General features: G+C 40.5%; 1 protein-coding gene across 18 annotated transcripts in view; it reads right to left on the reverse strand.

Annotated features, from left to right (window-relative positions):
- The window catches only part of map2 (microtubule-associated protein 2), a 105,253-nt gene that overhangs the window by 10,876 nt on the left and 72,098 nt on the right, over positions 1-22,279 (reverse strand). For 9 of the 18 annotated variants that reach the window (XM_055015450.1, XM_055015449.1, XM_055015452.1 and 6 more), the window contains 12 exons: positions 20,425-20,499; positions 17,961-18,176; positions 14,872-15,165; positions 10,790-13,750; positions 10,429-10,671; positions 9,896-10,033; positions 8,669-8,730; positions 7,523-7,654; positions 7,194-7,335; positions 6,544-6,600; positions 5,969-6,276; positions 728-820 (listed from right to left, as the gene is read on the reverse strand). In XM_055015450.1, the coding sequence (XP_054871425.1) occupies positions 728-820; positions 5,969-6,276; positions 6,544-6,600; positions 7,194-7,335; positions 7,523-7,654; positions 8,669-8,730; positions 9,896-10,033; positions 10,429-10,671; positions 10,790-13,750; positions 14,872-15,165; positions 17,961-18,176; positions 20,425-20,499 (4,721 nt within the window). Of the gene's footprint in view, positions 1-727; positions 821-5,968; positions 6,277-6,543; positions 6,601-7,193; positions 7,336-7,522; positions 7,655-8,668; positions 8,731-9,895; positions 10,034-10,428; positions 10,672-10,789; positions 13,751-13,889; positions 14,843-14,871; positions 15,166-17,960; positions 18,177-20,424; positions 20,500-22,279 lie in introns of those variants that run through there. The other 9 variants (XM_055015455.1, XM_055015458.1, XM_055015454.1 and 6 more) reach the window with 7 other exon arrangements.

Here is a 22,279-nt window from a genome sequence, read left to right on the forward strand (position 1 = left end):
AGGAACTAGGCTGAACTGCAGTACGTGTTTACACAGAGCAGACATTAGACAAGGATGGAAACAAATAAAAATGCAAATAGCAAATAATTATAGTATGTAGAGTTGTCTTTTTTCCAGTAACACCACCATGTTGGGCACTTGGATAAATTGTACATGATGATTTTATTTTTAAAATATATATTTCTGTAATTTTGTAATCAAAAAATCAACTTTGTTTTCTTTTCTTTTTATGACTTATTGCATTATAACTTCGTCATCCTGCACAGAAGACTGTTTTCTGTTTCCATTAAGGTGCAGGATTCGCATTGCAGGGGAAAATAAACCCACGCTAACTAAAAAAATGCAAGACGTGCAACAAATGTCCAGAAACTGCTTGAGGTTCAGAAGGTTAATATAAAATTTTACTGAGCTTTGAAAGTAATGAAGTTTTTTATTCCGATATATAAAAGGGGAACGGGAGACAAATCATAGAAAAATTTAAGTGTGAAATTCAAACTGCAGTAAGAAGACGTGGTAAAGTACAAACTAGAGTACTACAATACCACATCATTAACCTAGCCATATAACTAGTCTTCAACAGCACAACATAAAGCAGCACATAGCACATGATAAGATAGGACTTTAAGGAAAATATGCAGGGGAAATGCTTCAGACAGACTAACTATAATTAAATGTGGCCTTCACCCATCCCCTTAATCAAGGAGGGTAAAGGCAGCAGGGTACATACATTGGCCCCACGGGGAGACTGCTTCAGATTGTCCTTGGAGCTGCATTTTGACAGTGAGTGACTGAAGTCCAGCTTCTTGTTTAAAATATGAATCTATGGAGAAATACAGAGATATATGGACCGCTTGCATGGCAGCTTATCACAATATAGTTTACCAAGATTAGCCTGTCAGACTAAAGGATACTGATGAAGAGTGTACTGATAAATTGACTGCTTTAGTGAGCATGGGAGACACTGAGCATATGCACAGCTTATTTTCTGTAAATGTGATACTGACGTTTAAAAAAATACTCAATCATCCATCATCTACAGTTTATCAAATTTCTGTATATATGGTATATACACACACGTTATCACACACTGCCATGATTGGTAATAAATCATTAGCATTACATCAAAAGAAAAAAGATTGACTTTCCTTGTTTTGTTTTTTTTTTTGTATTACTGTAAGTTCCCAAAACTGAATGTAGAGGGATATAAATTGAAATCAGATAATCTGATCAACAACAACAAAAAAAAAAAAGTAGTTGTCATCACGGGGAAAGGGCCCTTCTCTTTAAAATCTGTGTATTAAAGTACTGTGGCGTACATTAAATGATTTTTTTTATTTTTTAACAACCCTTGTTGGACATTCAAGTGAATTCAGTGGGAAAAAAGCAATCTACAAGTAATGATTACTGTATTTCCATCATGGCTAAGTTGATAAACAAAGCAGAAAAACTGAATCCTGGAGTGTGCCATTAAAATAAATATGATACACATTTAAGTTAAAAATTAAACAACATATTTATGAATAGTTGATAAACTAGCTGAATAAAAAAATACTATTATAAGGACATTAAATACATTTTAATTATAATGTCTCCATGTACTTAAATTAATAAAAAGAGAATTGTGAAACCAGTCTTAATTGCCTTTAATGCCAAGTACATTGCATTTGCTTCAACATTTGCAGTCTCCATTCAATGACTGCTATATTTACAGAAGAACCTCTTTAAGTCAAAGATGTACAGCACTAAATATTCAGGCAACATCTTATCTACAAAGTAAGAGCTGAAGTTCTGACTTGCTTGATCTCAACATGACTTATTCCTACAATAGCTGGACAAACAGCTTCTGCTGCTGCTCTGTAGGCTGGACTTAATTTAGTGTTTAAAATCATCAATCAAAAGACAAACGTCTGTAGCAACAGAATTATTAATGGGTTACAAAAGAGCTTCCATGTACTTTTGCTTGAAGGCCTAATCTGAATGTAAATTGAATCAGTCATTAATGGCCTTTTCAAAAGTATCAACATATGAGTTGAGTAAAACTTCACATGGCAGACTTCCTATAAAATTAATCCACTGACACATGCTTTCAGGGCTTAATATAAAAAACAAAAACAAAGTTTGAAAAGCATGGTGCTATAATTAACAGTGTTAAAGTATACCAGCAGGTCTTGGGTCCAGGTCACACTGTGTGCCGCCGACAGACACAGAGTAACGGAGATGAAGCGCAGCACTGACTTCCAGATCAAAGAGGCCCTGCGTTTGGCCTCTGTTGGCCTATTTTGGTCCTTGTGTTTCTAAGAGGACAGTCAGTGGACAGGTCAGTGGCTGGGTGGGGGGCTTGCTGTGGGCTACGGGAGGCTCACTATATGGTGCTTACAGTAGCACTACATGGACTTTGGAGCTGCTAAGAACTACTACAGGTCAGAGGAGTTTATCACTGTCATGTGAAAACTGTTATTTGCACTTTATGTGTAACTCTTGTGTGATTTTCACGTAAAAATGGGGCCGCAGAAACACTGTGACATGTTAGAACTGAACCGGTTATTTCTGTTATCAGGTATTGTTGAAAGAAAAATGAAAAACGTTTGTGTTATACAGACACCATGAACTTAATTAACGCATCCTTTTAAGCTTAGCATGACTTGGTGAATCTAAACTAGTCAGTCTGGAACTAAAATGATCCTGTGTGTCTAATTTCTACTATTACAGTGTCATAAAGTGCAGTGTTCCGATAAGGGATCACTCACAACATATGTTTAAATTCAACAGAACCTCTTATACATATTATATTGGATTCTACTGCCAGAACTCTTTTTATTACATTTCTATTTTTGTCCTTTAAATGATATTCAGTAATAATGCATTCCCCTTTGAGGTGCTACCGTTAAATCCACTTAAGAGACGGAAATAGCAACATTTAGGCAAAGTGTTTGTCAAGACACTTCTTACTGATTCTCCTAAAACATATTATGCCTCTAAATCCCCTCAGTCATCCCATCATCAGAGCATAAAGCCACTGCCTTAAGAGGAAGATTAAATTTTAAGTTTGAATCGGGCAGCTTGTGGCCGTGCAGGAGTTGGTGAATCAGACCAATCACTCTCCTGAGACAGTCACCTCACCTCACGTCACATGCACACACACAAACACACACGCACATACACAGGGGCATGATGACACATCAAAAACGACAGTCTAATTATATTAACCACAATGCACTTGTGATTGTATAATTGTAAATGTATGAATGTTGTTAATACATTTTCATTATCAAAGCTACTAATGCAATTATTTGAGTGGTAGTGTACAGTGGATGCTACTTTCAACTTTGTGTTAACTAACAAGTTTTAGCCCAACCTTTGAAGATAGATAGCTCTTTCAACATAGGGCACAGAGTGGTACCCCTGCACTGCGTTCGTCTGCATCAATAATACAGATTTCAAAGACAACGCAATCTTTCCTGAGGTGTCATGGCTTTAAGTGAAAGACACATCCGTGATGACAAGTAACACCTTTTGGGTCCACAACAAGCAGAATTCCTCCCTTTAAGGATAGGATTTCAATTAAAAGCAAAAGAATGTTTTAATAAACTGCTGTGTAATCCCTACAGTGTACACAGATAGCAGATTCACAAAAGTGTGACGTGTTCACAGCTACACACAAGCAAACAGAAGCACAGTGGACCAAAATCTCCCCCTCAAATATTGACCAACCACTTCACTATCCACGAGACTGCAGCTAAAATCCCATCCAGTGCTGAAAGGATTGGTGGGGAGCACTGGATTACCTGCTGTCAAGGCAACCTCGCACAAATGCTCACACTGCATTAGGTGACTTTTAGCTGCGTAACACCCCAAATTGACATTCAAAATATAAAATGACAAAAAAAAAAAATAGAAAATTCCCACAAGCTGCAAAGTATTTTCTGCTCTACACACCTCCTCTATAAGAGATTCACTGTAGAAGTTAGGATCAAGGTTGCCAGAATTAATATAAATCTGTGACTTATTATGACCCAGCGTGCCTCTCTTGACACATAAACACACATGCAAACAAACAGAGAAACTGTAGTCTGCCTGTTTCTCCTGCAGATGACAGGCCAGCGTTTGGAACATGATCCCACCCTATTTTGTGGCTGACTGCACAGAGCTGCTCAGAGACCTGGCAAGTCATAAAGATGCCAGCCAAACGCTTAGATTCCTAATCAGGTCATCAGTGGAGGCTTGTAAGAGCTGATGGCTACAGACACACTGCTGTTTTCATCACTATGCTTCCTGTTGCAGCGCTGCCTCTTCGTTTCAGGCTCATGCTGGAACAAGATATTTGTCAAACTGTAGGGTATATACTCCCAGACACCCTGTTAATGCAGATTCTGCCCAGGAACGGAAAACACGATTTGAGATGCAGATTTATGTTGGCTGAATTGCTGTCCTTACTCCACAGAGTCAGGAGGAAAACTCAAGGGAAGAATACCACGTTCGGTTCTGACACTTACTGAGATGTCAAAGTTTCTATTTATTGAGATCTGAGGCTGCACAATTGCTATGTTTTGGAGCAGGATAACCATGTTTCTTTAGAATTGTGACACAGTTGGAACACTGATACGTTGGGGTGTTTTATCTGAATGATGCTGAAGCTTCTTTATGCAGTCTTTGACCATCAGGCAGCAGGGAGTCCATATAAAACTCACAGCAACAGAGCTCTGATATACTGTGCCTAATGCCGGCATATAGTGCATATGAAAACCGCTAAACTGCTAACTGTGCTCACTCATCAAACACAGAGCTACACAGACAGATAGAAATCCACTTTTTTTGTCATCTGACAAATGCACGTCTGATGTTTTGTCAGCTTTTAGTAGCGGTTCGGTTCCCCAATTCCTGAAAAATATTTCTTTTTGTGTTACAGTGACTGTTCCCTTTGCTTGTTCATGAGGCGTCTCTCTAACAGTTCACTCAAGGCAGAAAGCCTGTCATCATGTGAGAGAGCTCAATTGCTGCCGCTGCAACTGCTGCCTGCACTATAGTTTCATACTGGAACACCAGAAGTAGTCAACCATACAATGGACTGAAAGCAGCTAAATGTAAAGAACTGAACAGCTGGGTGGTGGTGATCCATGTTATTTAAATCAATGTTAGTATCAGCAATATGGCTTCAAAGAGGTTCTAGGTAAGTCTTTCATATAAATTTTCACAGGGCTTTCAGGTCTGGGAAAGCTCAACCAAACTATGCATAGCAAGTTAAGAAAAATGGTGCAAAAATCATTTTTCGAAGCTTAAATTAATGCATATTCTGTGAGACATGAATTGTGTGCCAGTATTACAGTTTTTTCACCAATAAAACACCATTATTTCTTATCTCACTTTCTTTCAAAGTGGTGGGCCAGCAGGATAATTAAATGCCTAGTAACGGACAGAGGTATGTAAGGGACAAAGGTGGGAGAAAGAAAGGCTACAGAAAATAAGCATTACAAGGCAGAAGAAAAAGATGATGTTAGACAAAAGCACACTTTAGAAAACAGTTGGACCTGTGCTGTTACAGTGGGCCTTGCTGTGTGCCAATAGTAAATGGTATTCTACAGATTTTTCTACTATATACTTTGTAAAAATGAATAAAAAGAAAAAGGTTATTGTCTGTCTCAGCTTCTCTTTCCTGTCATTGAACCCTTTGCTGCTGCTTTATGAGCTAAATTCAGAATCGAGGTAGTGTGGCAGGAAGTAATCTCAAAGCTTCCTTGTGTGTTTCTTGTAGGTTCATATGTATGAACCTACAAGAAGCGGAGACAGTTTCATTTTCTATACGTTACCTGTACTAACAAAAATAAATCTATGGCAGTTTCCATTGCTGTGTCAGGAAAAGACACACAGGAAAAAAAATATGAAAAGCAGTGGAAATAGGAGCAAGCAGCAAGCACTTTGACAGAAGCTTTAGGATTTTTTGTGGGGGGGTTGTATGAGAAGAGTGTGCTACCTGTCCTCCTTTGGGCTGATACTTGATATTCTCTGTGGAGCCGATCTTAGACTTGACATTTTTGAAGTCAGGCAGTGGCTGGTTGATGATTCGGAGCTGCTTGGGTGTGGTTGCGGGCGACTTAGGTGGGGTGCGGACCACGGCCACCTTCCTCTCCTGGGAAATCAAACTGAGGGAGCGTGGGGTCCCGGGGGTCCTTGAAGATGACGAGTAGCTGGGAGGGGTTCCTGGGGTGATGGCTGTGGAGCCAGGGGTGCGGGGGGTGGAGTGGCCACTGCGAGCCGAACGGGAGCGCACCGACTCTGTAACTGGTGGGGAAGTACATACGGATGAGAACCGGAACTGGAGGTGAGGAAGAACTTTAATCCCTGTTGTTGCATAAAACTATTTTAACAGTCTATAACAAGAACTGGATGTGTTGCATCACTATTTCAAGTGTCCTTTTGAAATTTACTCACATCCACCCAGGTACCAGTTTTCAAGTAGACATGTACAGACTAACACAATCTGTTGCAACAGCCCTGTAGTAAAAATGTTTTTGTTGCCACGACAGAGGTTTTGAAAATCCCTTCTACCTGTCATACTAGGGGCTCGTCCTGTCCTATGCTCTGCCCTCATCTCAGTGCGAAATGCTGCAGAAATGAAAAAGAGATGAAAGTTTCAGAATTAAATGACAGAGAGAAGGAGAACAAGGGTGAGTTGTGGGAATGGCTAATGGTCTTTTTGCACTCTTCAGTACAAATGCCTTGCATTCTGAATGTGTACTCGAGCAAATTACGCATCAATAAAAAAACACTGGTACACAGAGATACTGAAAGAAAGAGAGTGAAAGATGAAAACATAAGCTTATCTGATTAGTACAGAATGAGTGAAGCAAGATACAGTACAATTTATTAAGCTAGTCGGATAAAATAATATGACGGAAGAATATAGATTTCCGTAACGTTTTTTTTCTACAGATGAGTACATCTCTTATTGTCACACTACAGCTGGATCTTCTTAAAATAACCCTCATGAACATACAGTACAACTCCGGAAGTGCTGTTTAATCTCCCGGCTTGTTATATTATTAAGCAATACACAACTGGTCAGCACTGGAAAAAGCATTTCACAGAGATCTGCTGGTTTATTCAGTGTTTTTCTCTTACTAGAAACCAAGAGTTTGATTTATGTTTAAGTCTACTTAAAGTCATCTAAATTCTACTAGTGAGGACATGAAGCCTACATGTGGGTCTGCGGGGAGCTGTGGAGCCGGAGCTAGTGATAGATGTGGAACTCTCTTCGTGGTCATGGTACGGACGGCGAGTCAGGATGGAGGCGTGTCGTGGCAGAGAGGTCCTCTTGTCTGGGCTTCGTGATCCACCATCCTGTTGGAGGACATATAAAGAAGTAGATCCTCAGGCCAGTGAAGCAGATGTTAGCCTGTGACTTTTTTATTTTTTAATTAGATCTGAAACTATAAAAATTACGGACATTTTTAAACAAATCATAGTCATGTTTTTCTGTAATTTCTAGAGCTTGTGCTGCAACAGTTCCACCCTACCATCCACCTACCTTGGCTATAAGTCTCTGTAATTGTGGCGAGCCTCGAGGCTCTGCTGAGGACGGACGAGATTTATCTAATGAGACAGCCTCTCTGGATATGGAGGTGGGGATCTTTGTAAGTGTCAAACAATGGGCATGGCACTGAGATGGTACAAGAAAGAGGCCCAGCGGGTGGGTAGCATGGCACCAAAATAAAGAACACAGAGACAAAATGATGGTGAAAATAACAATGATTTATCATGCATTATCAGTGCACTCATGTCTGCTTGTTGGGATGGCAAATTAAATATTAACACCACATGTTGTGTGTGTCCCATTTAATTGAAACTAATCAAAACAGCCATTCATGCACATTCTTTGTGAAGATGATAATAAGAAGCAAAACAAAATCTAAATTTGTGAGAATACTGCTCACCGTGCTCATGCAACAGCAACAGGTTACATGACAGAACAAAGTGAGTGAATTAGAAGACACTTACAGTATGCTGTAATGACATGACATTTAAGAAACGCAGAAACTGTGTTATTTTAGTCACAATATCTGTCATTACCATGGTGGAGGAGTAAAATGGAGTCACGACCACAGCCGCTGGAGAAATGTCACAGGGTGATGCAGCACCCACTCAGTACAGTACAATAAACCCTCCAAATGGATCTGTCTTCACTAGTTGTGCAAAAACCCATTAAACATTTCACAAAAAGCAAAATGCAACCAACACGAATGTTTTCTTTCCATAAAGCACAAAGGAAAAACAGCAGCTGTGTTAATACGGAACATAGTGCAGTGTCGTTAATGCCATTAATGAGCAGAGGGAGAGGGCACTTCCTTAAACTGTATGTAATGTGTTATTCACTGTTTGAGTGTGTGCTCTACACATATACAAGCCAAGTTGTGTATTCACAGATCCATATTAATAGCCAGAGATACAAGTTTCAAATCTGTCAAACCAGAAAGCAGAGGCAGCAGACCTCACTGAAATTGGTCTTTTCTGTTTGAAGAAAGTTTCAATTTGCTTTCAGTGTCATTTTGTACTGATTGACGTTTATTTGCCTCTAATTGGCGATTCAGGCTGTTTGCCAGTAAAGCCTTCATTTGACATTTCTCTGACTGGTTCCAGAGGTCATGTCATTGTTGGGCTGGTTGAGTATACTCACCGATGCTCTGTCGCGAGACTGTCTGGCAACACTGAGAGGCTGACGACCGTCTGGTGGGGCCTCTGAGGGACAGAGACAGAAACAGACTTTAAGGCAAATCAAAGTACTCAGACGAAATACATGTGTTAACCTTCATGCTCTGAAGGAGGAGAAGCGAGAGCCTGTGAGATTTGGACAGTTATCATCATATTCATATCCTTGTGAGGATATGTGGTTATCATTACAGCATTGTAAAAATGCAGACATCAAACTTTGTATTCCCAAAACTGGCATGGTAAGCTAAATGACAAACTCAGTGTTCTGTGGGAGCTGGTTGTTTCCCCCCTTGAGAGCTCTGTTCTGCAAAGGTTTGGCAAGATATCACACAGAATGGGGGATTTTGTATTACGTAAGGCAACCCTGGAAAATAATCTAACTGGGGCAATGCAGCAGTATACTGAGCTTTCATCATCGGCGACACAGAATTCAGTTCGTCAGGGGAAAATGAAGTGCAAACTGCCTCTGGGACAGAGCAGCGTTACAGAGCCTGTGTAGTACCACGTCCACAGCACAAAACCAAGGATTACTAGTTGCTAGGCAACCATAGGATGAGAGAACCTATGTAATTTGTAAAAAGGCCAAACAGGTCAGGCAATTTACAGTTTTTGTGGAGCATAAAAACTTGCCTGTGGTTATTAAAGACAGCTTTAAAAAATGCTGGGCAATTACGTAAAAGATGAGTCTATTAATGTGACAAATCAGCAGAACAGCAATTTCTCACAAAGCACATAAAACCATTTTGCTACAAAATGGTATTGGCATGGAACAATGCATTTGAAGAGTAAATTAATATCAGCTGAAAATCTTTTTCTGCTGACCATGCTGTAGTGACAGATATTTATGCAAGCACTTGTCTGAATACATATATAAACACATTTTCAAAGAGAGGACATCAGTAAAACAGTGCTCTTAGAGAGAATTTGCAAAAACAAAAACAAAAAAACACAAAGCAAACAATAAGTTAAATGATGTCAAATGAAACATTTATGAGACAAATTTTATTGTGGTCAAATACAACGAAACATACATGACAAAAAAAACAAAAGAATGGCAACCAAAGAAACGAAATGAATGCCAAAACTAAATGGAGGCTGACACTGCAGGTAAAAGATGTAGTGTGGAACTGATGCTCTGCTGACTTTCCTGCAGAAAGCACCAGTTGTTTGACAGACCAAGGCAATGTGTCACCTGTGGGTCTCCTTCTGGGGCAGGAGTGGTGATGGATGGGTCGGGTCTGGCGGACTGCTGGTTTCATCGCACTTCTCTTGGATGGGGACTGACTCTGAGTCTCCATTTTTTTGGTAAGCTCAGTCTTCCGTATCACAGCTACATTATCAGAAGAAACAAGGTCGTTGACAAAAACAGAGGGATGCGACAATAAGCAGGGTTATTTGTTGCTCTATGTCAAAAATATGCATAAGTATACAAAAAACAGATGACTGATGTGTAGTTATACCCCCATTCTCTCACATATATGCAATTGGTGACTATAACTACGTAAACAATCCTTGCATAAGGCTGTGCAAATGTTTTGTTTTTTTTATTCTGTATAGAACGTGTCCATTTATGTTACTCTGGTGATTGTAATACAAGAAAATGTGCTATCATATCTTAAATCACCGTCAGACTTTTGATACGAATATAGATAAAGATATAGATATAGATATAGACATTATTTGCTAGTATGGGGGTTAAACCATAACATGAATGCATATTAAAACCTTTTTTCTTCTTGATTTCCTCTCTGGGGATGTAGACAGGTTCTTTGCGGACAGGTTTGCGTTCGGGTGTGGAGATTCGTCCTTTAGGCCGGCCACCCTTGGTCTTGGGTTTAACAGGCTTTTCCTGTTTCTCTGTCTTCCACTGTTGCGTCTGCTTGTTCTGGACCACAGCAGGCTTTCTGACTGGACTAGGCACCTTGGGCAAAGGCTCAATCTGCTCTGTTGCCATGCTCTTATCATCATCTGTAGTGTGGCAAGACAGGGCATGAAAAACAGCAGTCAGTTTGTGTATTTGAACCAGAGCAGGGAAAAAACATAAAAAACAAACATTTATTTTTTAAAAAGACAGACGAAATCTCACCTTGTGTGTCAACCCAGGAGCTGTCAAGGATGGAGTCGTCCATTGTGGTTTCATCTCGATCGTAGCTTTCTGTCGGTCCTTCTGTTTCTATGGTCTGAGCCTCCCTCTCGGGGGAGGCTGGGGTTTCAGGAACATCACCCACCTCCTCTAGACTGGCGGGCTCCATGTCTGCTTCCTGGGCCAGCTCAACAGACTCCTCCTCTTCCTCCTCCTCCTCCTCTTCGTCTTCTTTACGGGAAGCAACGCAAAGGGGTTCAGCCTCAGGTGGACCTGAGAAACGAACGCTGTGCCCCGGTTCCTCAGCTTCATCGATGGTCTGGACCACAGTGATAAAATCATCTTCAACTGTCACCACTGATTCGATGGCAGCGCGAGTCTCTGGAATCTCCTTCGTCACCTCTGCCCCAGCTTCTGCTTTCTTTAACACGTCTTCCTCAGCCGTTTGTTTCAGGTTTTCAGCCTCCGTCTCAGCAGGTTTTATATCTTCTTTTTCTTCAGGCTTGTCTGCAACCTTTTTGTCCATCTCAGCCAATTTCTCAAGCTCTTCCTTCTCTTTCAGTTGCCTTTCAAGCTTTTCTCTCTCTTCCTTCTCTCTTAACTCTTGCTCTATTCTTTCTTTCTCTTCTATTTCTTTCCTTTCTCTCTCCTCTTGCTCTAGTCTTTCCCTTTCTTCTCTTTCTTTCCTTTCCCTCTCTTCTTTCTCCTTCCTTTCTCTCTCTTCTTTTTCTTTCTTCTCTTTCTCTTCCTTTTCTTTTATCTCCCTCTCCTCTTTTTCTTTTTTCTCTTTCTCCAGTCTCTCTCTCATTTCCTGCTCTTTCTGTTCTTTCTCCAACCTTTCTTTTTCTTCCTTCAATATCCTCTCTGCTTCTTCTTTTTCTCTTTCTTCTTTCTCTCTCCTTTCCTGTTCTTCTCTCTCTTTCATTTCCCTTTCTTTCTTTTCTGCCTCTTCCCTGATTTTCCTTTCTTCTTCTTCTTTCATTTTCTTCTCAGCTGCTTCCTTCTCTTGCTCTTCCCTCTTTTTTCTTTCTGCCTCCTCTTTCTCCTCTTTGTTTATTCCTAACACTGGTGATGGAACTCTTTTGGGGGAACCATATACTTCTCTTTGTTTCAGTTTGGAAGGTGAGAGCACCGGAGAGAGCAGTTTGTCATCATCGATGTTACTCTCCACTGATGAAGCAGGTGAAGTTTTGACAGGCCTGGCAATTCGGTCCTTGGCCACACCAGTCAGCTGGTACACATCTTCTGCATCCACTTCCTCATAGGCTTCCTGGTGCACCAGTTTCACCTTCTCTCGGAGCTCCTGCAGTTCTCGCTCCTCCTCCAAACTGAGAGGCCTGTCCTCCATCTCCAATTTGCGGATCTGCCTCTCATAGTCAGCAATCTCAGTTTCTGATGCCGAGCCTTCACCGCTGGCTTGTCGCTCTGTCTCACTGCCTGACCTTCCACCTTCTTCTAGAGTCACAGTGACAGTTGGTGTCACAAAAGTCTCACTTGGCTGAATCAGTGGTGTCTCACTTACAATCTTAACAGGCTGATCATCTACAACATCTTTGCCTTTTTCTTCCACAGAATCTTTTCTTTCTTCTTGCTTTTGCTCTTTCTCTTCAGCTTCATCAGCAACTTCTGATGGCTGGATCTTGTCCTCCACAGATGTATCTCTGACTGCTAATTTCCTTGCCTGCTCAGCCACTTTCTCCTCCAGGACAGAGGGAGTGAAGACTTGTGTGGCAGTGTCTGTAGGGCTGAACACATCTGCAGGGGATGGCATGGGCCCTGAATATTCACTGAACACACAATAGCCCATCTCTTCCATCTGGCTGTCACTCTTTCTAGGTCCAGGACTCTGTTCCCCTGATATTAGACTGGCCAGTGGGTCATCAGCAAAGGGAGAAAAATCAGCTTGAATTGACTTTCTCCTGGTGATTTCTGGGTCAGTGTTTTCTGATGCCAGTCTGGAACGGGTACCAGCAAGGTCTAGCATCTCAGGTAAGTCTTGCGCCATCACTGTGCCGTTTTTATAGTTGCTCTTTGGGAGCTGAGGTGACTCTGGAGACTCTGGTTCAGGGCTTGACTTTGAAGGTAGTTCAGTGGTCCTTGGAGGGGATGAAGAATCTGATGTGATGGAAGCTGCAGTCTCCAGGATCAGGGGTGGGAAAGACGGAGGCTTATCCACAGAAGGTGTAGTAACTGGAAGGTAGTCTGCTGACTCATCTAGACTTCCACTAGTATAGGACATGATATCTGTGGCTAGTGGAGAAAAGTTCCTAGGTCTGCCTTGCCCACTCTGATCCATTGCTCCAATGGTGATGTTAAGTGAGTAACTCCTCTGTTCTAAGGCGAGTTTTCCCGGGGAAAGTCTGCAGTCATTACTTCTGTCAGGAACTGTAAACACACTAGTGTCTTCTGTCGTACTTTTTGTAGTTTCAGGTTTATCCTGAACTTCAGCTAGTGTGCTGTAGCTGATATCCTGAGACCCAGAATCGACTGTAATCTTCTGCTCGCCAGATCTGCTCAGTTCATAATAACCCTCACCCTTACTGTGGGGACCTTCATCAACTTCCATGGCTGACGTTTCAAAATATGCTGACATGCCAGACCTGTCGCTTGCGTCTCTTGTTGAGTCTCCACCCTGGACTTTGACTCCCATTGAAGAGAAGTCAGAAGCAGCACCAATGCTGCTGAACTCCACCACCTCCACTGATGGCTGTTTCTCAGACACGGTGATCGGCTCACCATATGTAGGCTGAAGTGTGAGTGACCTTACGGGTTCTTTGGCTTGGTTTCGAACATCTGGAGGTACAAAGGATGGCATATCCATGGTGGGGCTCTCTGGTACAACTCGTTCACCAGCAAAAAACCCTTGGATCTGTGGCTCAAAAAACTCCTCTGGGCGTTTCTCCGATCCAATGCTGTCTGGGCTCATGGACCCACTGTCTTGCTTGTCTGAGTCCATCTTTAAAGCTGAAAGGATATCTGTAAGTTGGCTGTTTTGATCACGACAGAACAATATTGCTTTAGCATGCCGCAAATGAGATATTTACTGAGCTAGGGACTGGGAAAGCTATCACAGAAACAGGCAAAGCTCTCCTCAGAAACTTACAGCACAATGATACGGCCATCACTGAAGAAGTACGGCGAGATTATGGTGTCCACCACGTCACAGATGGATGAGAACATGGGATGGTGTGTGACGGAAAGCCGGCATGAGGCAACTGTGATGCTGATTTATGGGAAATAAGCAGTAACAGATGGAGGGGATATCCATGCGGTTCTTCAAAATATCAGATACAAAAATAAATAGCATTTCTGTCATTCTTTGTAATGAAACTTTTTGGTTTTTTTCCCAGTTAGCTGTTAATATTCAAATAGTTTCATTAAGATCAAATCAAGCATAATGGTGCTCAAATTTCACTATGTCAATGACAGATTATTAGCACATATATAGAAGAACCTTGCTGTTGAATGACAAAGAAATGCCATACTTTCACCAGCTACAGGTGACAAAAGTAAACCAAAGAAAAACAAATGAGTTGGAATTTTGCCAATAAAGTAATGCATTTGATGAGATATGTTTCAACAGACAACTGTACCACACTGAACATGAGACAGCCAACACAAAATCTTCTGCAAACTCTGCACTGATATTAAGAAGTGCAATGTATGTTTAGTAAGTATGATTCATGAATACAAGTGCGTAGCACTGGCATACCAGCACCAAGCAATGTGTAAACATAACGAGAAACTTGTAAGCTTATAGACGGTTTCAAAAAAATAAAAAATAAATTAAAAAAGCACTGTTAGCGTCACTTCATCATACCAATACGAAACGGCCGGCCCCGAAAACCACAGCAAGTAAATGAAAATACAAGCGAAGATAACACACAATAAAACCAGGTTAAGGTAAAACAATGTGGCTTTTTTCACCAACAAGCCTGTGTTGCCTTGCAGCCACAGCAGAGCGCAGGGAGGATTACTTGCCATTCCATTTGAATTAAAATGCTTATGTTGTACGCTTCCTTGCGTTCTTATACAGTGGACAATGCAGTAGCATGCAGGCAGGGAGAGCAGAGGGCAGGACACACCTGTCTCAGGGCTCTCCTCACCCTCTGCTTCCTCCTCCTCCTCCTCCTCCTCTCTGTCCATAGAGCTCTCTGCAGCAGCACTAGCTGCCTCGGCCGGCTCCAGGTCAAGATCCTGGGCCTCGTCTATGGCCTCTGCCTGCTCTAAGGAGTCAGCCTGGGGGCTGTCCAGCTCGGGCTCTTCCCCACTCCACTGCTGCTCATCAAGAGCTGCCTCGGATTCTGGTGCCTCTGCACTCTCCTCCTCCTCTTCCACCTCCTCCTCGTATTCAGCTGTAAGAGCCTCCATGGTCTCTTCTTCTCAAAAACAGGGTGAAAGGGGGACACATTAAGACTACAGGCAACACAGACTTGGGTTATGTGAGAACACAACTTGTGATGGGACACTTTCAGCTCTAGGAAAAGATGGCCTAAAGTGTTTGTCTGTTCACGCATATGGGTACATTGCACATACAGTAAGGGGTGTCGATATGTGATTTACTTTTCATTCTGTGAGTGTTTTTTAATCATACATTTCTGCTGCAGGTGCTCAATGTACCCAGTATGTAAGGAAACTATAAATATACACTGGTTCAAGGCATGCATAAGATTTTTTTTAAAATTTAGAATTATTTACTGCACAATTAAGAATCCTTATGAAATTATTATATTGGAAAATAAAATTTAAAAATGTAATTATTTCCACTCCTCTATTTCTCTTGCACCAAACAAACCTGAAACCCAGACTGACCTACTATCACTGATGGCTGCGGCTGTTTAAAGAAAATGAAAAAACGACATGGTCTAAAATTGTGCTACTATGAGACCCTTTTGTTCCAATCTCTACCAAGTGCCCAGGGTCATTAGAAAGGGTCACTTTGAGGAGCTGCAGTACAGTAAAATAAGTGCCTATGATTCCTGATATTGCATTGGGTTGGATTTTAAACTGTATAATGGTCAATGTGGGGTGTACAGCTTTTATCAATACAGACATTCAACCTCATAACAAGAAATGATTCACCAGTGGTTATGCTGTGCACCCAAACCTTGTCCAGTTTTTGCTAGTTTAAACATCATATTGATTTATGAAACACTGGACCGGGTCTATGCTGTCAGTCGGTGAGGAAAAAGACAATTTTAACAACTGTAAAGCAGCTGAAGGAAAAATAAAATGGTAAAATTGCATGTTCAGAGTTTTAAAAGCATAGATAATGCCATTTAGAAATAGATCAATATATCTTTGGAATATTCTTAGGTCTATCAATGCTCATAATTGTGTTCATCTAGCTTGAACATGCTGATGGGCAGTTAATTATAAGAGGAGTTAAACTGTAACAACATACAGTAAGTTTTTGAAAAAGACAGAGTTTTAAAGAAACATTCTGTATGTTGTACTTCTGAGCACAACAAAATCTTTTAGCCTGGATGGTTGTATAAAGGCCAAGGGCATCAGGGGAGGGGAGTAGGGAAGCAAAGTTATATAAAATAGCCACAAAATGGAAAGGGCTCTCACGATTTCAAGTAATAAATCATTGTTTTTACAGTTTTACATTACTAGCTCTATAACTAAACTATTACAACTGGTTGAATAAATAGCTTGACATACTACTTTTTGTTAGAATTAAAAAAAGAAAATAGGACTCTAATGGTGAAATATCTCAAACAGTTTCTGTGAACACTGTCTATTTTTCAAATGGTTAAATACTGGCATGTAACATGGCTAACTAGCTATTACTTACATTGTTAGCTTAGAGAAGGAGTTCAGTCTGAGAACAGTTACAAAAACTAAATCAGCCAGAGATCCATCACGATTGTCGTCTCACGATACTACTCATTATGTAAATAATAATGGTTACGAGCAAATAAACGTGTAAAAAAAAAAAAGAGAAAATAAAATAGCCAATTTATTACATTATAGGCATTGTGCAATATTGCACTGATTTATGAAGGATTTAACACACAATGTTTCACAAGCAGTAACTTTTGAAACATGTTTCTTAAGAGTGTTTTCATCCATTTTCTAATGAAAATTAAGCTTCATGCTAGACTAACACTTTCAAAAACCATAATAGCTCAAACTGAGTTATTATACCACATGACTCCTGCACTCAGAGTGGGTTAGGAGTCTAATCCAGAGGTTTCATATGTTTTGTACATCAAAGGATTGGGATTTTAGGCTTCCAAGGTTAGATTTTTAATCTTTATACTTTCTCAGTGAAGGGGGAAGACTAAGATGGACCTCCATCTTAATCTTATGCTCAAGAAAACCTGAAAACTGTGATGGAAATAATGTTCTACAATCTTGCAGTGAATACTTCACATGATAATTCTAATATGCTAAAAAGGGAGATTTTAGATTGTGTATATTTTCTTAAATGCATTTCAATGACTTAATTACTGATGACTCTAAAAAAAACACTCCAGGTGAGTGGAATTGTTGGGACATGGCCTAGATTGTTGAACTAGTGATGCGGGTGTATGTGTTGGAGCTGAAAGTCTTCCTTGTTGCCACAGCGAGAGTGTAAGAGTGGGTACGAATGAGTGTAGAGGGTCTGACATAGTACAGCAGGGTTAAAGGAACGAGGGGTCTCGAGGAATGAACCAAAATACAACTCTGAGAGATGATTGGCATAGAGAAGTTTCTGTGCATAGAGGTTATGCACAGTGTCTCTGAGACAGTTATGAAAGCCATGGACCTTAGGTCATGTCTCAAAAGTCAACCTTGCAGGCCATGTGGTCTTACTGATGAGAATGTCCACTGAGTGACTCACAAAAAAACGCCGGATTTTAGAGACATCATTGCTACGTATTAGGTCAACGGCATGGCAACCACAGGTAGCAATGGCTTTGGGTAAAATAAACAAAATAAAACAAAATGTGACTGTTAAATAAATATATTGTTAAATTTTGAGTGAACATACATCACAAAGACACACAAACGCACACAAAGACAGACGAAGAGACGAAGAGACGGACTGACGGACGGAGAAACGGAAGGACGAAAGAAGGGAGGGATGGAAGGATTAGGAGGTCAAATCACAGAAGGAGAGGAAAGAAAAGGAGAGGAGATGGTAAGGTGGGGAAATGGCAAAGAGGAACCATGCGTGGTTCACCTTCAATCTGTCTAAAGGCCACGGCCTGCCCTGTGGGGCGAGAGCCCGAGTGCGTCCACTCTGGGCTGAACAATGGGTGCTCATAGTACTCCTCGTCGGAGTGGTAGGGGTCGTCCTCGGGCACGGAAACTGAGATGGAGGGGGCGAGGAACTTGCACCTCTCCCGAGAATTTTGGAAGCGGCGGAGAGGGCCCGCCTCCTCCTCATCCCCTACATCTACAAACAAGACAGACACAAGGAGAAGAACTGCAGGGAAATCTGGACACAGACTGAAAGAGAGAGAGTGAGGAAGAGGGAAGAAAAACTAAAGAAAAACAAAGGAAAAAAATATTTCAAAAAATGGAGAACATACCAAAGAATGACCATCTTAAAGGTGATTTAACAAACAATCTAGCACTGAGTCCTTCTATCTTGTTTTGATTCTTTTTGATTTCATGTCAAAACACTAACAGTACAAAACATTTGCATTCATTTTTCATTTATTGTGTTTTTGATTTCTGTAAACTCAAAATTTTAAAATGTCAGTTTAAAAAAATATTTTCAAAACCAGTCAAAATGCACCACATTTATATATACTTTGAACATTAAGGGATTATTTTTCTTTTCGTCCTTTGGCATCAGTTGAAAGTGTGAATTAAACTGCACAGAAAATAGAAAATTAGAAGCAGAAAGTGTCAAGTGTCATGGAAGTATAGTATCTTAACCAGTAAATATTTCAGGAAGATCACTGGAATAATTTATGATCATTTTCTCTTTTTTGGCTTAGCTCCTCAGTTGTAAATTATGGACACTAGCTTGAATTGAAGATCATTCTAAATCAATAATCCAAATGGAGTCAGCTGTGGTCCTTGAAGTTTTGGGAAATAAGTGATTACAATGTTCTTTGAATCCATAAGTGACTTTTTTAAGATGGACATTTTTTGCAGTAAAAAAGGGGTTGGGGCATGAGGAGAAAACTTAACTGAAAAAGAGACAAATTTGAACAGCAACAAAAAACAAAAAAGATTCACCAGAGAGGGGAATGCAAGAAGGAGACAAGGCTTATTTAAGAGCAGGAGAGACATAACACACACAGGACAGAGACAAGTAGACAGTGACGAGCAAATCAAAGGTAACAAAGCTTTGGGGGCCAGCCATACTCTGAGACCAACAAAAGGAGCAAATTGCATAATTTGAGAAAGATTTTGGTTTCAAGTACAAATGACAAAAGCTAAAGAAGAGACATACAACATTAAAAGCAAACAGTTACAGCAACAGTTAAAATACTTAGGTAGCAGTAGTTGTTAGTCAGGTTTGTATGTGTGTGTCTTGCCAGCCAATAAAACACTGCACCCAGTCAAAGACACCATCTGATCAGCATTTTGGAACTAAACACTCCCATGCCCTCCAAAGATCAGAATTTGATCTTGAAATATTATTCAGAGAAGCGTCTTTACGATCCTGAGGTGACTAAGCCTTCCAGAAACTACAGACAAACAAATACAACAACAGCCCAGACGACTAAACCTCTTTGCCACTGTTCAACCTCTACTACCAAGACAAATTACCAACCGGGACAACTGGGAAAGCATTTGAAGAAAAATTATTTTTAGACTTTAGTTATATAAAAATCTAAATTAGGTATTTTAAGTTATTTATGATAATGGCATTCATAACCTTCTACATCAGAATGTAAACTAACACACTCATGTTACGCATTTAGATTAGATTTGGACCATTCAAAGTGCCTTCATTATATTAGCCAATTTTTTACTGCCTTACTTTCATTATAAGGCTTCACTCTTTCTGATCCTGTGGCTTTACCTTGCAGGAAGCGATGTGCAACATTTTTTGAACTAAAATTCTTCCCTATAGCCACAGCCAAACAAATACAAGAACAAACAGCAGACAATGACGACAAACACAACACCATGATCACACATGCAAACTTAAGACATAATTCAACCAAAACGACAAACAACAAGAAGTTGGAGGGTTACCTAAAATTGGCTGTCATATTAGTGTGTTGGAAGACAGCGAGGTGCAGAGGTTAGAAAGTGGAATGGAAGAAGAGGATGATAAAAAGAGTGCACTTGGTAAAACATATCATGCATGTGAGTGCGTCTTTCTTTCAAGATAAATGGTGATGGCGATGAAGGTTCTAATTGTATCTGTTCCAGGTGTTCGATGAGGACGAGGTAGTAGGATTTCAGAGGAAAGATGACAGAAAAAGGTGAATATGTTCCTGATTTTAGCAACTCTGGTAGGTCTCTGAAACGGGTATGGATGTGTGGTTTCTCCCCTGGAGGCGGGGCATGTCCCCAGAGGAGGGGGTACTCCTAGTACTGACACACACCAGCAGCTCTCCAATGTGCTGGTGAAGCCAAAACTCCAGTAAAAGAGAAGCTACAGCGAGGAGAGAGAACGAAACCACACTCTCGTCCTTTACAGACATAGTCTTGTATATACACTACTCTCGGCCTACCTTGCTCCAGAGGACCAAAGTGTTCGGCAGCAGGTGATGGGGGAGGAGAGGGAGGCAAATTGGTGGTGTCTTCGACTACAAAAGGGAGACAGAAGGAAGAGGAGGACACAGTATATAAATCACACAATGTAAAAGACATCAAGCATGTGCTGCGATTCATCAACATAAAACTGAGAGCGATACAAGTACAGTAAAGGTAAGACCAGCACTGACACTGTTAGGAAAATCTGCAATTTAGCTGAATTTTTTGTGTGTTCTAACATGAAGCCCTCAAGAACAGCAAATGAGTAGTTTAATACTTTTTGGAAAATACATTTATTCATGTTTATGCTGAGAGCTAGATGACAGGGTCATCACCACTCTAACGTTTGGTAAATACTGTATGTAGCTGGAGAAGCCAGTTAGCATTAAGACTGAATGAAGGGGAAACAGCCATTCTTTAAGAAAAATCAACAATTTAACAGAATTTTTACTTTGTATTCAGAATTTTTTTGCTGTATTTTTGGAATATAAAAAAATATTGGTACAGTTACAAAACTAGAAAAAAATGTATATGTCATATATGTCAAAAACAAACATACAGACTTCCTTCCTACACTCTGCTGCTAACTCTTTCCATACCTTCACTTCAGTGACATCTAAATATGAAAGAGGCAGCTTTTAGATATCGATGGTTGCAGGATCAGCAATAAAAATTTATAACTTTGAATGACCATCAAACTTTTTATTTTTGAAGAACATACTGTTAGGTTACATTTGTCATAATTTTTGTCATAATTTTTCAAATATTTCCTTTTTTTCTGGGCTGCACAGTGGCTTGGTGGCACTTTTGCCTTGCAGCTAGAAGATCCCCGGTTTGCGTCCCTGCTTTCCCGGGATCTTTCTCTGTGGAGTTTGCATGTTCTTCCTGTACATGTGTGAATTTTCTCCAGGTACTCCAGCTTCCACCCACAGTCCAAACACATGCTGAGGTTAATTGGTGAATCTAAATTGTCCATAGTTGTGAATGTGAGTGTGACTGTTTGTCTCTTTGTGTAGCCCTGTGATAGAATGGTGACCTGTCCCTGCCGAAGTCAGCTGGAAAAGGCTCCAGGGGATGTGGCCTCTTTCAGTAGGATAATGCACTGTGTCACAAAGCAAAAATGGTTGAGGAATGGTTTGAGGAGCACAACAACAAGTTTGAGGTGTTGACTTGGCCTTCAAATTCCTGAAATCTCAATGCAATCGAGCATCTGCGGGATGTGCTGGACAAACAAGTCAGATCCATGGAGGCCTCATTTCATACAGGAAGTAAAGGATCTGTTGCTAACATCTTGGTGCCAGATACCACAGCACACCTTCACGGGTCTAGTGGAGTCCATTTGGTCCATTTGGTCACAATGTTATGTCTGATCGGCATATATATCTATATATGCACTGGCAATTACTATCGCCTAGTTCTTTCATATGTAAATATCATTCATGAAACACTAAAAAGCCCCAAAAGATGGGAAAATAGATTTTGATTGAAAGAAATTATTGTACTTTCATGAAATGATTGCTTCCCAATATTTTACAGTATTTTTTGGTACCCTAGCTTAAAATATTATTTTTTTTAGTTTTTTCACATTTTAAAGCATGTCATAAAAACATACTTATAGCATTTAGCTGAAGATACACGAAGACAACCGAACTTCCACAACACATTCTGCTTTTCCCAGCATGATGTTAACTCTTTCTTTCAGCAGCCAGCCTAGATCCTAGCTGCACAATAACATTGTCTCTTCTCTGTCTCGACTGTGTGAATTTGATGTGACTGTTTACTCCGTACATATGCTGTATTATGACAAAATAATGAAAAACAGCAACAACTTTT

Source organism: Amphiprion ocellaris, chromosome 11 (genome assembly GCF_022539595.1).
Source record: "Amphiprion ocellaris isolate individual 3 ecotype Okinawa chromosome 11, ASM2253959v1, whole genome shotgun sequence".
NCBI classification, from domain to species: domain Eukaryota; kingdom Metazoa; phylum Chordata; class Actinopteri; family Pomacentridae; genus Amphiprion; species Amphiprion ocellaris.